We start from the raw sequence: 15,930 nt of genomic DNA, 5'->3' as shown, positions 1-15,930 counted from the left end.
TAAACAAATTAGAGAAGTTGAGCAATTTGGAAGTGAACTGATGGAGATTCTCGACCCTGATGTGCTAGGGACGGCGACGACGCTCACCAGCAGCATCGAGAAAGTCCCGGACGAGGGGAATTAGCGATCAAACGGTTCTTCATCTCCAATCTAACACCAAATCTATTCACCAAAAACCAATTCGGAAACTCCCAAATTTCCAATCTGCGGTGAAAGATCTTGTAAAAAATTGGTAGTCTAGCTGGAAGCTTCTCCTGTCGGCAACAATTCTTCAGCGGTGGCTTCTTCCCAGTTCTTCGGCTGGAATTTACTTGTTTGGCTTTTACGAAATTCCTTTGGCAGCAGCATGAATTGGCGGAACCATCAACCCTTTTGGCATAAGCAATTCAATTCCTTCTCTCTAATTTTCTTGATTTGTGCTTAGCTTGCAATTTTAATTACCATTAAAGTTCTTTTGTTTATTTGATAGAAAGTAATTGTTAATTGAGGTGGTGCTTAGCTCTCCGCGAATGCCACCGCCCACATAGCGGCGGCGGGCATCATATTCGTGTGTCGGAACATGTTATTGTGCAGACATTTCTCTCTGGATGAGCTCAAATCGGTCACGACTGATTTTGATGAGAGCTATATTATTGGCAAAGGCGGTTTTGGAAAAGTCTATCGAGCTTCCATTAACGAATCATAATGCAGCACTGAAGATGGAGCAAACAGGAGAAAACGAATTTTGGATGGAGATCAAGGAGAAAACGAATTCTGCAACAAAGAACAAGGGCTGTTACTGGTTTACGAGTTCATGGCCAGAGGAAGACTCGCGGACCATCTCTACATGTTTGACGATGACAATCGTTCCAATCTCTGTTCGGAACAACGGCTGAGCATTTGCCTCTGCGCCGCGTGCGGATTGCAATACCTTCACGCCGGAAACGGATGTCAAGAGCTCAAACATCCTGCTAGACGAAGCTTTGAAGGGAATGGACGGAAATACCCTCAATCTTAACGTCCAGTTGACCCTAAACCTAACGGAGGACCAAATTGGGGTAATTTTTTAAAGTCAAGGGACCACATTGGGTGCAATTAAAAGTCGGAATGCAAAATTGAGAATGAGCCATAGTCAAGGGACCAAAATGGGTAAAAACTCATTTTGATAATTAACTTTTCAGAGGAAATGGTACATGTGATGACCGAAATGGTCATAAGTTGACGGATATCTAACGACAAAAGAATAGTAATCACTAATCAACCCAATACAATCTTTTACTATTAAACCAAATTAATAATAATCAAATTAGCACGGTCGTTGTGTTGAACTATATTGACTCAATCAGATTCCATAATGACAATGTCGAGGCCTTTACTTTTCAACCAAGACAACACTTTTTTTGCATGTCAATGCTTATGCTAATAATGAAGGATCCATAAACATACCTCCCCAAGCCACCGAAGAGTGAGACATATTATTACCCCTCAACGTTACATAGTATGAATGACATCCAAACTGTGAGTCACTTAATGCTTATCACATTTACAAAAACCATCCTCATACTTTGATAGTTTTAAATGCATTTGTTAGTAACGTAACTAAACATCTCTATCACTCGATGTACTATTCAACAATATTTAACTGTAATAAATAACTAATCGCACTATTATTGACTTATTGTACATAATAATTAAGAGATCAGATCAATATTGTGGTTAATTTCTCTAAAATTGAAATAATAATGAACACACTATAAGAGATAAGATTGATCATAGGTAAAGAGATGAGTGGTTTACCAAAGTTAAAGTACTCGTAAATTATAAGGGTAATAAAGTGCTTAAAACAACTCTTGTAATTAATCATACTGTCATGATCATTACTAATTTGTCGGTGGGGTTTGATCATATAAATGTTTTAGAATTAAAATTAAAAGTACGTAAGATCAAAATAAAAATCATATGTGGGAGAATTGTTAAATCTTTTTATTTATTTTTATCAATCATTGTTTTTGGTCAAAATAAAAAGAAAAACAAAAGCTTAGCTTAAGTATGTTCATTTAGTCAAACATCTTGTGTTCAGATGTTATCTTTGTGGCTCCTCTTGAGTGAAGGTTACAGGATCGAATCCTGATGATGAGGTATTAACTCTTTGGCGCTGCAGTAGTTAGAGAAAGTATATACCATATATAATCTTGTAATAGAGTCAAATAGTATTAAAAAACAAAAAGAAAGAAAGAAAGTACCCTAATTTACCATGAAATCGTGGTTAAGCTCATGCAAATATGCAATGGCAACATGCTCCTCATCTAGCAAACTATTTAGTTAACACGTACATAACTTTTCAATTTTATTTTAATATTATATTATTTAATTCAAATACTCCTATATTTGCTCAGAGATTATGTTAGTGTTATGTTAAGGTGGCAATAATAAGAGCTTATTTAGTCAAAGATCTTTCTTTATTCTTTAATGGGATCCCTTCTTTAATTTGTCTTTTTTTTTTTTTTTTTAATAAAAAAAATCCGTTATTGGAAGTGAAAATATGAATTTTCATTATATAATTATAATTCAAGGAAGAGTTAATGGGCGAGAACTTTTTAAATTCAGATTACGAAGGTTATTTTACTTATTTTTATTCATGCCTTGTAAAATTGTAGAGATTAGATTTTTGTAATTAGACATATATATAAGGAATCTAATTGATTTAGATTGTAGAGTTACTTGACTTAGATTCTTTGTAATTATACACTTACTATTTTGTTACTTTCTTCTTTTGTATAAAACAAAATATATTAATTATTAAAGCATTAGGACTTGGCAAAAAATATAATTGGATTATTTATACGAGCAATTTATATCGTGCACCACAGTGCACATAGCAATATTTGTCCAGACACAAAACGCCGTCGTTTCAATTGCTGTTGACGGGGGATTGACGTAAAGGACGCCACTCTATCTGTTCAAATGGACCAAACTCCATTATGTGTATTCAGTTAAAAGTTTATGTGTATTGTGTTATGAGTTTATGTGTATTATGTTAAGAGTTTATGTGTATTATGTTAAAAGTTTATGTGTATTATGTTAAGAGTTTATGTGTATTATATTAAGAGTTTATGTGTATTATGTTATGAGTTTATGTGTATTATGTATGATGTTAGATTATGTGTATTATGTTATGAGTTTATGTGTATTCAAAACATAAGTTTTTTTTTTTTTTTTGAACAATATACCAAAACGATGTTGTTTTGAAATAGGCGGGATGCACAATGTATTTGCGCCCTGATGCACGATATAACCACTTTATTTATACGTTTTACAATCGATATTATTATTATAGGTACAAACTTTCACATGCTATAATTTTTCAATCAATTACTCATGTCACATTTATTTTGGTTGTTAGTGTGCATGTTCTAATTTTACTAATTTTATCAATAAAATAAAATAATGAATACATTTTCTACGAGATTGTATAATATGTGACGTTTAATATATATATATATATTTTTAGTTAAAATGGTCCTATTCGGTAAAACAGTTAGCCTATCAACTAATTTAGTCTTATTCAATTACGTACTATTAATTATTTGATTTGGTTAAACAATTAATATACGTGTTTGATTAATTAGCTTTTTGTAACAATATATTATTTCAAAATGGTAAAATTTTAAAAACTGTTCAAAGTAATTTTTCGATCAGTTTTTTGAGAAAGTCATTTTGTAGTAGTCAAATGCCATCAAATTATTTGGGAGATAGCAATTAAGCCATTGAACACGAATAAGCTTTAAATTCATCAATGAACCTGAAAAAAAAAAGAGCAATTAACATTTTTAGCAGGTTAACAACAAGTTTGTATTGATTGGATATGTGTATTTATTATTATTATTATTATTATTATTATTATTATTATTATTATTATTATTATTATTATTATTATTATTATTATTATTATTATTATTATTATCATCCTAATAAGCATTTGATCCAAAATGGGAAAAAAATAAAAATAAAAAGTACACATATCATCCCAATTAGCACAAGCTTGTTGTTAATCTGCTAAAAATGCTAATTGTTTGTTTGTTTTTTTATTTTGTTTTTTTTTTTGTTTTTTTCAGGTTCATTGATGAATTTGGAGCTTATTTGAATTCGATAGCAATTGCTATCCTTCAAATAGTTCAATGACCTATTTGTATCTTTTCCCAATACTTTTTCACAATTAGTTAATGCTTTCAACTTGTCAAACCACTAACTCAATCAGCTAATAATATTATCTAATAATTATTTATCAAACACCCCCATATATCCTCTTTGTTTCATTTTATATGTTAAATTCGACTAATTTGGTTGAATTGTGCCAAATTGTTTCACAACGGAGAGTGGGGTTTTGGTTTCACAACCAAAATTGGGCATACGAATAGCTTTGCCGCTGAGCTGTGGGGCCTAAGAGAGGGTCTACAGCTGGCAAAGACTAGGAGTTTAGTGAGGGCGATCTTTGAACTTGACTTCGAAGCGGTAGTCACGGCCATGAAAGGGGACGAGGAAATGTAAGAGTCAGTGTTGGCGCTTATCAGAGAATGCAAATTCTTTGCTAAAGATTTCAGAATGATTAACTTCCAACATATCTTAAGAGAGGGCAATAAGCCAATAAGTGTGCTGACCATTTAGCCAATACTGGACATCAAAGAGATTGGGGTACCATCGTCTTTGAGGAACCGTCAGAGAGCCTGGATTGATTACTTAAAGCGGATGTTGTTGGGCCAGCTCGATTAGAGTTTGGTAGTGAATTTTTTCTAGATTAATATGTGGGTCATTCTCAAAAGGCAAAAAAAAAAAAAGGAATGATTGAAATTCACTCTACAGTCGGCGTGTTTTCTTAGGTTACGGTTTTATTTGTTAAAATTAAATACCGGCAGTTTGTTTTTGGTTTTCCTAATTTACGACGTAATAAAAAAGCAAAAGAAAAGTAGGTAACTATAACGGAAAATACATAGGAGGGAAGAGAAAACAGGCCGTAGATGAGATCTACTCGAAAATAATAATAAAATTAAAAAAAAGAAAAGAAAAGAAGGTAACTAACGGAAAAAAAAAATACACCGGAGGGAGATCTGGTCGAAAAATGAAATTTACGGAAAAAACGAAAAAGAGCAGAAAGGTTTTCCATTCATTCCCCTTCCCGATCAGATCGGAGTCCCCTTTTTCTCGACACAGAATTTAGGGGTTTCATTACAGATTTTATCATCCCTCTCCTTCTTAATGTTCAAATCTTTTGCACGCTAAAAACCCGATCCAACCCAAATTGCAATTCCTTCACCATTCTCTTTGCCCATCCTAGCATATGCGTGTATTGGTGTAGATACGGATTTGAATGTATGTATATTGATCTGTGCCGGATGGTAGAATTTGGGGTTTGATTTTAGGGTTTTGTATTTTTTTGTTTGTGAGGATTTAAAAAGGCGTTTGGAGATAAAACATATATTTCGATTGTTCCAATGGCGTCTGCTCAGGTTCTGCGGAAGCAAGAGCATTTGGAAGCTGGGAAAAAGAAGGTGTGCATTTGTTTTGAATTCCGGATTTGTTGGGCTCGATTTTTTGTTTTGATTTTGCTTCTATGCTTAAACTCGTTGGAAATTTTGTCATCTTGTGGTGCTTAAGTGCATGAAATTGGTTATTATAAGAAAATTTTGCTGATCTATTGGATAGATGGGCATCTAATACAAAAATGGCTGATATTGAAATGCTTCATAGCTGAAGACGGTTGTGGGCATGTTACCCATAGTTTCTATCTTGAATATAAGAAGTACAATTTTTATCAAGAATCAGAATTTGTCCCCTTGCCTTGAGATGATTAGTTGGAAATGCTGCTTGTGTATCCAGTTTTGCTAAGTTGATCTGGGGTGCAGCTCAATTTTCAAGTTAATGACTTCTATTGTACTGGTCATACATATATTTGATTCTGTGTATTGAATTTGCAATTGGAATATGTATTGCAGTAAACTTGAGTTTTATGTAGATTTATATCCTTATTTCCAAATACTTCATAAGCAACATCAAATATGGAGTACGTGTATTGACAGCGCAAAGAAATCTAATGGTTTGTAAATTCCACTTAAAAGAGGAGATCAGTAGTTCCTTTTGTTCATCAATACTCTTCATGAGGATTACTAGTGGCCTATTCTGTGGAGAATTGGTACATATGTGAGTGGGATGGACATGAAACAATAATGAAATAAAAAAAAGATATTAGCAACTTCCTAGGGTTGGCATTGTTTATCTTTCATGCATGAGATAAAGAGAAGAGAATCCACTAAATATTAGGCTGTTTCTTTGTGGGTGCTAAGGATGCTGTTTATAACTCCTGTAGTGTAGGTGGATCCGTCATCCATGGGGGAGCCTTAAGTGATCAACTGATCATGAATTACTCAGGTGGAATGCTGCTGGAAGGTGGTGCTATGTGGACTCATAATATTTGAAACCTGACATTAAATGCTAACTTGTAGACTGTAGATAGCATGATCACAAACTGTTTTCTGCTTAAAGATTTTACATTTCTTTGTTTAAAGAACCATTTCATGAGTTTGAATTTTTTCTTTTCCTATTTGGCTTCTGAGGCTTGGTAAGGTGGTGAGCAAATCATAAGATGGTTACCAGTAAGTTAAGTAGCTTTGGTTTGTCATTATCTTCAATCATCTATTCATCTATGCTGTTACAAACAAAGTTCAATCAGTGCTCACAGCCCCTTGGCTCAGCCATCTCATTCCTAGATGTGGATCATTTTCTAAGTCTTGCCTCTGGAGTGAGAATTAGTACAAGTGTACAGATTGCCTATTATAAGTTTAATGTTGTTTGATGAGACTTCTATGTGGTAGTTTCTGAATCTCTGCTTGCCAATTTTGAATATGTTGATTCGAAGAACTTCTTACATTTGATAAATGAATGCACTTGCTTTAAGTTTTCACATTTCTTTTTGGACAATTGTGTTTGCACTTAAATTTCTGTTATCCTTTCTTGGTTAGACTTCACTGGAGTCCCCACTCTCTATTATTATCTGCATCCCCTTGTAATTCTTTTCTTAAGTTGTGAACCATTCTCTATTGCGTGATATTATTCATATCATTATGTTAATGCATTGTTGTTGTCATTACAGCTAGAGGAGTTTCGTAAGAAGAGAGCAGCAGATCGGGCTAAAAAGACAACATCAACTAATCAAATCCATGCATCTGATGGGGGTTTAGAGAGACAAACTCTAGATACTGAACGTATACGACCAGATTCTGACAGGGCTGGCACATCCAATGCTGTAGCCACACCTGCTTCAGAGCTTTCTGGAGTAGATAAAAAATATGATTTCCAGGAAAATGATATCGTGCGGAAGACCAACTTTGGTTCTTCAAATTATGCAAGTGCTGGTTCAACATTTGCTGCAAATAATTTTGATGTTGAGTTTAACACCTCAGAGGTCCATTATGGCAATGATATTTCAAAACTTTCAATGCCAGAAAATGATAGTAATCATTCCCAAAAAAAGGGTGAAAATGATAGAGATGTGGGAAGTTTTGCCTTTGAGATTGCTTCTGATCATTCTGCAGACAACACTTTGCTGCCTCCTTTTTCAAATAGCGGTAGAGTTACCAGTAATTCTGATTATGATGGTTTGCACAAAACCGTACCAAGGTTCAATGAGATCTTTCCGAAGGATCTTGCAGCTGTAAATTCTAGTGCTTCTTATATAGGAAATATTTCTCCAGAGAATTCTGCGAGAACTCATGTGCTAGAGAAGACAGGTTTAACTGATCGTTGGGCTAGTGGTCTGACGTCTGCTTTGCATAAAGGTACTTAGTGGTTATCTTTAGATTTCTTATCTATATCTCTTGTAACATTTTCTCTCGCCTCTATTATATGAACCATTCATTTACTTGTATTTGGTGTACATGATCTTACAACATATTTCTGTTTTATGATAGACTCCCTGTCACCTGTGGCCAGCCTGACTGATTTTTCTTCACAAGTTGGACAAAAAGATGTTGCCTTGCAACATAATTATCCTGTTGTTCCTGATACTGGGTACAACCAGTTTAGTGGCTCTGCTACTTACATGACCAATACCTCAACTCCATTGACATCTGATGGTTTCAGTTTTGATGGCCAAAGTTCATCTAATTATGCACAAGTATCTCCTCCCACAACTGGATTTGGTGCTAGGAGATCCCGCCCATCATTTCTTGATTCAATCAGCATTTCCAGAGTTTCTGCTACATCTCCTCCAATTGAAACAGTGAATACTGACACATTTAGTTCCAAGGTTCACCCATTGGACAATTTGGGATCTTCTAATTCTGAGAGCCTTATGAATTCTACAGCTGTCTCTGGTAATGGGTCTGACACGTTTAAATATGCTGTTGCGAAATCTATGGAGACCAACCATGATTTTTATTCGCAAAAACAAAATGAAGACTTTGCTGCACTAGAACAGGTCTTATACATATGCTTTTTTTGCTCTTAAGATACTTCTTCATGGCCTATCTAATATAAAAGAATAAAAGGAAGTTTTCCTCTATTCTGCATATGGTCATTGAATCTTCATAACCAAAATTCTTCTGAAGTCACTTGTTGCTACATGATAGTAAAAAATTTTAAGGGTTTCTGTTGGCCACATCAGGAGATTATCTTTTATATTTGCAAGTGTTTCATTTAAATGATACATGCTCTGAAATTTAACATTACCTATTTTCTGAACTGTTTGTGATCTTCATCTTTCATATTGTATGTGGTCATGTTATTCATATCTCAAGAATACTTTAGGATGAAGAGTGGCAGAATAACAATTATTTTTTGGGTCATTTTGAGGTTTGTCTGTATTCTATATTCAGTAGATGAACCTTCAAGCATTCATTAACAGATGATATATAATGGAACAAGGGAACATACCACTCAATGCTCTCTGATTAGCAGATTTTCTTATCTCATTTTCTAAGCTGTACAGTGTTCTGACTCTGGTTTTTATTTAATTTTGTTTTCTGCCTGTTTGGTATACCCTCCTGGTGTCCTTTATACAAAAAAAAAAGGATGAATGTTCAAGCATTCTTAGGTTTGCTTTTCTTTCTCATGCAGCATATAGAAGATTTAACTCAAGAGAAATTCTCTTTGCAACGTTCTCTGGAGGCTTCACGAGCTTTAGCAGAGTCTTTAGCTGCTGAAAATTCAGCGTTGACAGATAGTTATAACCAACAGGTATGGCTATGCTGTTTTAATGGGCTTATAACTGCTTGCCTGCTTATAATGGTGAAATTATTTTCTCACATTTGTATATATAGTTGTTGGAGGGCAGGACTATACTTAATGGTGCCGTGGGGTGTTATGCCTATCAGTCTATGTACTTTCCAGTTTCCATAGTACAGTTATGTGTACGGATGTTTTATTTATACAATTTTTTTTTTTTAATACCGTATGGTTTGAAAAAAGTTAGAGCATCCATAATAGTGGAGATATTTTGTGGTTTTTGAGGAGTTTTTGTAAGTTTGATTAGGAAAGAGAATATGGGAGGGGAGAGAAAACAGAGAAAATATTGCTATTGTTGTTTGGGGTCTATCAATATCTCCATACAGTTTTGCCTTGTATTGATATATATACTTGTAAATGTACTAGAGTTTCTACTGACTTCCTTTAAGACACTAATATATTGTATTTAGTGTTCTGTTCCTTGATTTGAAAAATGTGCTCTCTCACTTCCTTTTTCAGGGAGGTGTTGTTAATCAGCTAAAAGCTGATATGGAGGCATTACAGGGGGAGATTAAAGCAAATCTGGTTTGTCTTGATCTTTTCTATTTTTCCATTAATCATGGAGTATTGGTGATGTTTTCCTTTTCACTCTTTGTGATAGTGTATGCTGTCCTATCTACTTAATATAATATTGTGAAATGCTCCACTAGTCTACTGATGCCATTGTTCTACGAGTTGCCTATTTCATGGATACAACTATTCAAAATATACTTCCATTTAATGATGCTGCAGGAAGTTGCAAATTTAAGCATTTGGGGTAGCTTGATTCTGTACAAAGTAATAAATACTAGTTAAAGGTTAGATAAAAAAAACTATAAAAGCATATCTAAGCAACCAATCAGTGTAACATCTCTGTGAAATAAACATAAACCATATAAATGCATAGTAAAACTCACATTATAAATTTAATAGTCTGAAAATTCATAATTTGACCTTGTGGAGTTCATTAATGTCATCATGGGCCCTAGTAATTGGTGCATTAATTGTATACCACATTTCAATATTTCCTTTTTGATTACCTTGATATCTGAGTCTATCATATGTTATGAAAATCGTGAGTTCTTAGTCCTATGTCAGTCTTTTCAGCCGCCTTAATCAAGAATCAAGCTTTTACTTGTATTCTGTAATAGTTGTTCTAGCTGAGTGTTCTTTCTTTATTATTTATGCCTCCTGGAGGTAGTGTAATTTTTCAGTTCTGTTTCAAACCATGTAAACAGGCTGAACTTGAGGCTGTGAAGGCCGAATATGCTAATGTTCAGCTTGAATGTAATGCTGCTGATGAACGCTCGAAGCTTTTGGCATCTGAAGTGATTGGTTTGGAAGAGAAGGTATTGAAAGAAAATTCTAGTATTCTCTGCCTCCTTTACTTAACATAAAGTTTCAAGTAATGCAGAATTTAGGTGATATTCTTGTGTTACCACTTCTTAAATATTTGATTCTTATCCATTTTTACGAAACAACTTTGGTTGTACATATTAAATTTTCATTCAAGAAGATACAATCTGTGCAGAAAAATGAATATATATCCATATGAATCTGTGTTTTTGTAATTTGAGTAAAGAATGAATGTTGAAATGATCATTGAACTGCCTGCTTCTTGCTATCTTTTACACTATTCACAATCCACCTTTTCTGTTTCTTTTGTATTGATATGTTCTTACTTCTTAGACATGGAGTCATCATTAGTGTTGTCGAGTGACCAGAATGAATTTTCTTAACCTCCTAGTAACTTATATCTTTGATTTATATTATAGTATTTATTGTCACCTTTGTCCTTCTCTAATCCCTTTATTTGTCCTACTTCCAATGCCCCAAATGCACACATATCAAATTTCTAGAACTTGTCATTATAATATCTATTGATTTTTCTTTTACCTGAGGTCCCCCTTTGCTTAATTCATTTTTTCTTCTTCTTTCTCTTTCTTTAAGGTATGGATAGGATATGTACTTGTGTAATTAATGCTCTTTTTTCTTACTCTAACATGAGTTGTTATCTTAATGCTTTTGTAGGCACTTCGGCTGAGATCTAATGAACTTAAATTGGAGAAGGAGTTGGAAAAGACACAAGCTGAAGTTTCTTCTTTCAAGTATGGTCAAAGCTTGTCTCTCTGTGTGTATTTATTTCTCAATTATCATTTCATTGTTTTGATCTGATTTTGTTCATTCCTTCAATTTACTTGTTTCCAACTTTTGGTTTGGTCTTTCCTCAATGGGCTGGCTCTGTCCCCAGAGGGGGGGTGGGGGGGGGGGGGGGAGTTGGGGATTATATGATTTTTAGACTGTTTCCAGTTGTACAAGCTGTGATGCTATCTCTATCATGGGAAATAGTTCTGTGTCAGTAGTCCCATTGAATGTTGTTGAAGATAAATTGGTGAGAGGTTCTGTGCATTTTCAAGGAAGTGTATCATGCCTGTAATTATTATAATTTAATTCTAATATTTTGGTTAAAATGCCATAATTCATGAGTAAGAGGGGAAATCAAGCCATAAGCATTAGCTCCCCTGTTAATGTACCCGAAAAAAAAAGTCCATTCTTATAAAGAAAGTTTCTTGTTTGAAAAGTGAAAGATTATAGGCTATTAGTCTTGTGACTGGTAAGTACAAATTTAACCAAAATGTTCTCTCTAAAGTTGATTCTCATCTGAGGTGCGACAGGACTGATGACGGTGAGTCCTGTCTGCCATGGTTGCACCTCTCCCTCTCCTTCTCTCTTCAAACAGTGCTACCCCTATCTGCATCTGGTACTTACAATATGCATCCTATATTAAAATGTTAAATAATGAAGCAGGTATTAGGTGAATGCAAGAGTTTGGCTGGTTTCCTATTATTTATGCTGTCTTACCTAAGTCATCTTTATAATTTTTTTGTTTTGGTCATCCAGAAAGAAAATCGTTAGCCTTGAAAAAGAACGTCAAGATTTGCAATCAACTGTTGATGCATTACAAGAAGGTAATCTATTGACTGTGATTATGCACCTGTTTCATTTACATTAGAACATAACTATTTAACATGATGCTAAGAGAAATGAGGCTTATATTATTTATGAGGGTTAAACTATACAAAGATAACTAAAATAGTTTTACAATTATCCACTTTAATTAATTCACTTATTCACACGAATGTAATCCTATTACTTACTGGAGGAGTCGGTACAAGCAAACTGATTTTTCATTGTCCTGTGGGGTCTGCAAGTTGTGAGATGAAAAGCCAATAATGTTTTTTGCAATCAACCAAGTGCCAAATATATGTGATGTGTCTGTGTGTTGATATTTTATTTTCATTCTTACCAAAGGACATATTGCAGTCCAGGAGTTCTTGTTGGTTCTACCCATTATCAAGAAGACAAGAATACTCTTTTATCATATGAAATATAATTTGACATTGCGCAATCTGGGAAAATGTCAGAAGTATTTGTCACCTACGTGGGTTTGAGATTGGATACCTATTATTGGATTAATTTTCCAAGTGTCTTATTTAACCATTGTTTGTCCTGTCCAATCTCAAAAACTTTCATTTGTCGTTGGAAGGAAAATTGTTGTACAGAATTATATATTACCTGTTTTAGAAGAGTTCCACAGTTTGTAAAAAGAAGAGTTCCACAGTTCAGTGAAGTAGATCTCTAAGCAGCTTGAAGAAGTTTGTAATCAAAATAACCTGATGAAAATTCCGCTATGACTTCTATTGTAATTTATAAGCAGTGTATCTTTTGCTTATTTGTAGTATTGAAATTGGTTAATTCAGAATGATCTGGGATGTACCGCTTTCCACCCTGGACCCTCTAAACATATTGTGTATCTTTAAAAAGCTTGTGTATTTTCATTCAATGACTGTATCCTTCCTAAATTCTTGTGCAGAGAAGAAGCTATTGCTGTCAAAACTACGAAAAGCTTCTACTGGTGGCATGTTTGGTGATACTAGCAGGACTTCACCTAATAAAATAGATGTCTCAACGTCAACAGAGGATCTTGGTATGCAATTTTAAATGTCATTACATACTGGAGTGTTATAAACTGCTTTATGGCTCCAGAGTCCAGAATGACCTGTTTAATCTGTATCCATAGTTCTAAATCTTTTGATTTGTGAATTCAGATGACAATGAAGGTTTGGTCACTTCAGTGGATGATCCAAACCCCGGAGCTCAGACTACTGCTACTAGTACCGAGTCCTCCGACTTTCCTCATCTGCTTGACGGTGGACAGCTCAGATTTGAAGGATCAGCATTGACCATTCCTCCTGATCAAATAAGAATGATCCAAAATATTAACACATTAATCTCTGAGGTTGATTTTTCCCATCATTTCTATTTTGTTGTTCTTTCTTCCCCCTCGCTTTTATTAAGGTTGCTTTTTTACATTCCAAAATACTTTTATCACCACTTCCTAATAAATAACATAAACAACTCATTTTTTCAAATTTTCCTTTACAGTTATCATTGGAGAAAACAGAGTTGATGAAAGCCTTCTCTGCAGAATCATCTGAATGCTCTAAACTCAAGGTAATTTTGATTCAGTTTCCCATTTGGTTGTGTTTTTAGTTCAATTCTCTGCACAATCTTCTATGGATTTTATATATATATATATTTTTCTGGATATAGGAGTTAAACAAGGAGTTAACCAGAAAGCTTGAAGCTCAAACACAAAGGTTGGAGCTTTTGACTGCTCAAAGCATGGCAGCTGATAATATTCCAGTGAGACAACCAGATAGGCCTTTCCATGAGAACACCACATACGCCGATGAGGGTGATGAGGTAACATATGTTGTACCTATCCCATCTATCTAGTGTTATAACATTGTTGTAGCGCCAATTCTTTCCCAAGCTTGTACACTACTAGCCTTTCTGAATTTGGTTTCTGATATCCTCTTTAATCAGGTGGTTGAAAGGGTATTGGGATGGATCATGAAGCTATTTCCTGGAGGGCCATCAAAACGAAGAACCAGCAAGCTTCTTTAGTTTTCACCAAGGTTTCATTAAAGCTCCTTGTCGAAATGAGTTTTTGCTCCTCCCTGACATCTCAACCCTGTAATTTTTGGTAGGCAGCTGGAGTCTAAAGTTTGTAATTAGCAGTGATCCATACAACAGCTCATTCTTTTTCCCCGGAAGTTCTTTCCAAAGTCACATTGGAAGATGAGAAAATGATTCCTTGGCAATAAAGGCCGCAGCACCTCAGTTGTGCATTTCATTTGGATACATGAAGAAAGCTGTGGGAATGCGGGATATAAATTGGATTCAAAGAGTTGAGTGATTACAGATGCAGCGTGTTAAAATGTACTATAGGCGACAATTTATTTCTTGAATCAAGGAAAGAAGATTTGTTATCTTTTCATTTGCAACAAATTGATGTGTTTTTTGTTATTTCCCAAATTTCCCACAATGGTGATAGTGGCCTGGAGAACTGAAGCATGTGAATGCAGAAGCAAGCTAGGTTTAAGGTTTGGGTGAAAACACAAGAAAAAGATGGAGAGAGGCAAAATGGCATTGAAGTTATTAAGTTAATACTACAAGTAATTGGACACTCTGAGCAAAGTGTTCTCAGATTGCACAAGTATTGTTGCTAAATTGGGGCCAAGTATTCAAACCCCAAATACATATATACGAGGAACCATTTTTTTTAAAATTTTTTTTGCCCATGTATTTTCAATTGATGAAGAATCAAATTTTATGCTTTTGACAGCATATCAGCCAATAACCTAGTAAGGTTGATATATATATATATATATATATATATATATAGATTTTGGATCCGGTGAGGTTAGCATTGGCAGGTCAGGTGGTGAGGCTCAATCTTGTACGTTTATTTGCATCTTTGGACGTCCTGGATCTATTCTAACTAATTACCGCATGCGCTGCTTAATTTGTAGATTTAGGGGCAAGGATGTCTTTTTCTTTGTATTTTTATTAGACTGCAATAATTACTACCGGATTTTGTGGGCTTGGGCAGGTTAATTATGGTTAAATAAGATTTTATGATTTGTATTTTTTAATTCCCGTCTCTTCCCCTTCTTTTCTTTGAGGTTTCCGTTTCGTCTTCTCGAAAGCCTGCCCGACTCGTGCGATCTTCTCTCCGGTGCGATTCTTCTCAGTATGTGCTCTATAATCAAGCGTTGACGCCGGCCTGCTTTCCTCGTGCCGTTCACGCAGTCGTCATGGCGGGTTCTACCAACCGGCAGACCAAGCGTCAGAGGGGGGGGGGGGGGGGGCTTCCGGTTGCATTCCAGGTATTCCGGTAGCCGCGGTTATGTGTTTGGTGTTTCTTTGCTTATTTTTTTCTTGTGCTGATGTTGCATGTCTACGGCGACAAGTCCAATGTCGGGGGTTTTGGTCTGTTAGGTTCCGGGGTTGGGGTTTATTTTTGGGTGTGTACTCCATCTGGTGCATTGCTAGTTTTTTTTTTTTTTTTTTTTCCCGGGTAATGTCATTTTCCGACCTGCAAGGTCTGTGCATGACCGTGGTTTTGACCGGTTTAGGGGGGGGGGGGGGATTGGGGGTTTTTGCTGGGGATGATTGGTGGTGGGTGGATAGGGTTTGGCAAGGGAGGTGTGTGTGTTGCGTTGATTATTATTATTATTTTCGGGTTCTGTCCGGCTCGGGGGTGGAAATCGTTTTTTTCCCCTTCTTTTTGTGCGTTTGATGCCTTTGGCGTCGGTATTTCCAGTTGGGTTCGGCTGGGGAGGGGGG

At 35.3% G+C, this 15,930-nt stretch overlaps 1 protein-coding gene across 2 annotated transcripts; it reads left to right on the top strand.

Moving 5' to 3' along the window:
- Window positions 1-5,045: 5,045 nt before the first annotated feature.
- LOC109162112 lies at window positions 5,046-14,873 on the top strand. Of its 2 annotated transcripts, XM_019310806.1 has the most exons (14): window positions 5,046-5,525; window positions 7,124-7,808; window positions 7,941-8,449; window positions 9,088-9,207; window positions 9,715-9,780; window positions 10,473-10,583; window positions 11,266-11,342; window positions 12,136-12,203; window positions 13,109-13,222; window positions 13,344-13,534; window positions 13,681-13,749; window positions 13,849-14,001; window positions 14,125-14,216; window positions 14,289-14,873. In XM_019310806.1, exons 1-13 carry the CDS (start codon window positions 5,469-5,471, stop codon window positions 14,203-14,205), a joined length of 2,301 nt encoding a protein of 766 aa, XP_019166351.1. In that variant the 5' UTR covers window positions 5,046-5,468; the 3' UTR covers window positions 14,206-14,216; window positions 14,289-14,873. The 2 variants fall into 2 exon arrangements, with proteins under 2 accessions (XP_019166351.1, XP_019166350.1); XM_019310805.1 differs by having other exon boundaries at window positions 14,125-14,873.
- The last annotated feature ends 1,057 nt before the right edge of the window (window positions 14,874-15,930 follow it).

The sequence above is a fragment of the Ipomoea nil genome, unplaced genomic scaffold (genome assembly GCF_001879475.1).
Source record: "Ipomoea nil cultivar Tokyo-kokei standard unplaced genomic scaffold, Asagao_1.1 scaffold2926, whole genome shotgun sequence".
Classification (NCBI taxonomy): Eukaryota; Viridiplantae; Streptophyta; class Magnoliopsida; order Solanales; family Convolvulaceae; genus Ipomoea; species Ipomoea nil.
The sequence above is the reverse complement of the archived record's forward strand: the minus strand, read 5'-3'. Positions and strand labels throughout refer to the sequence as shown.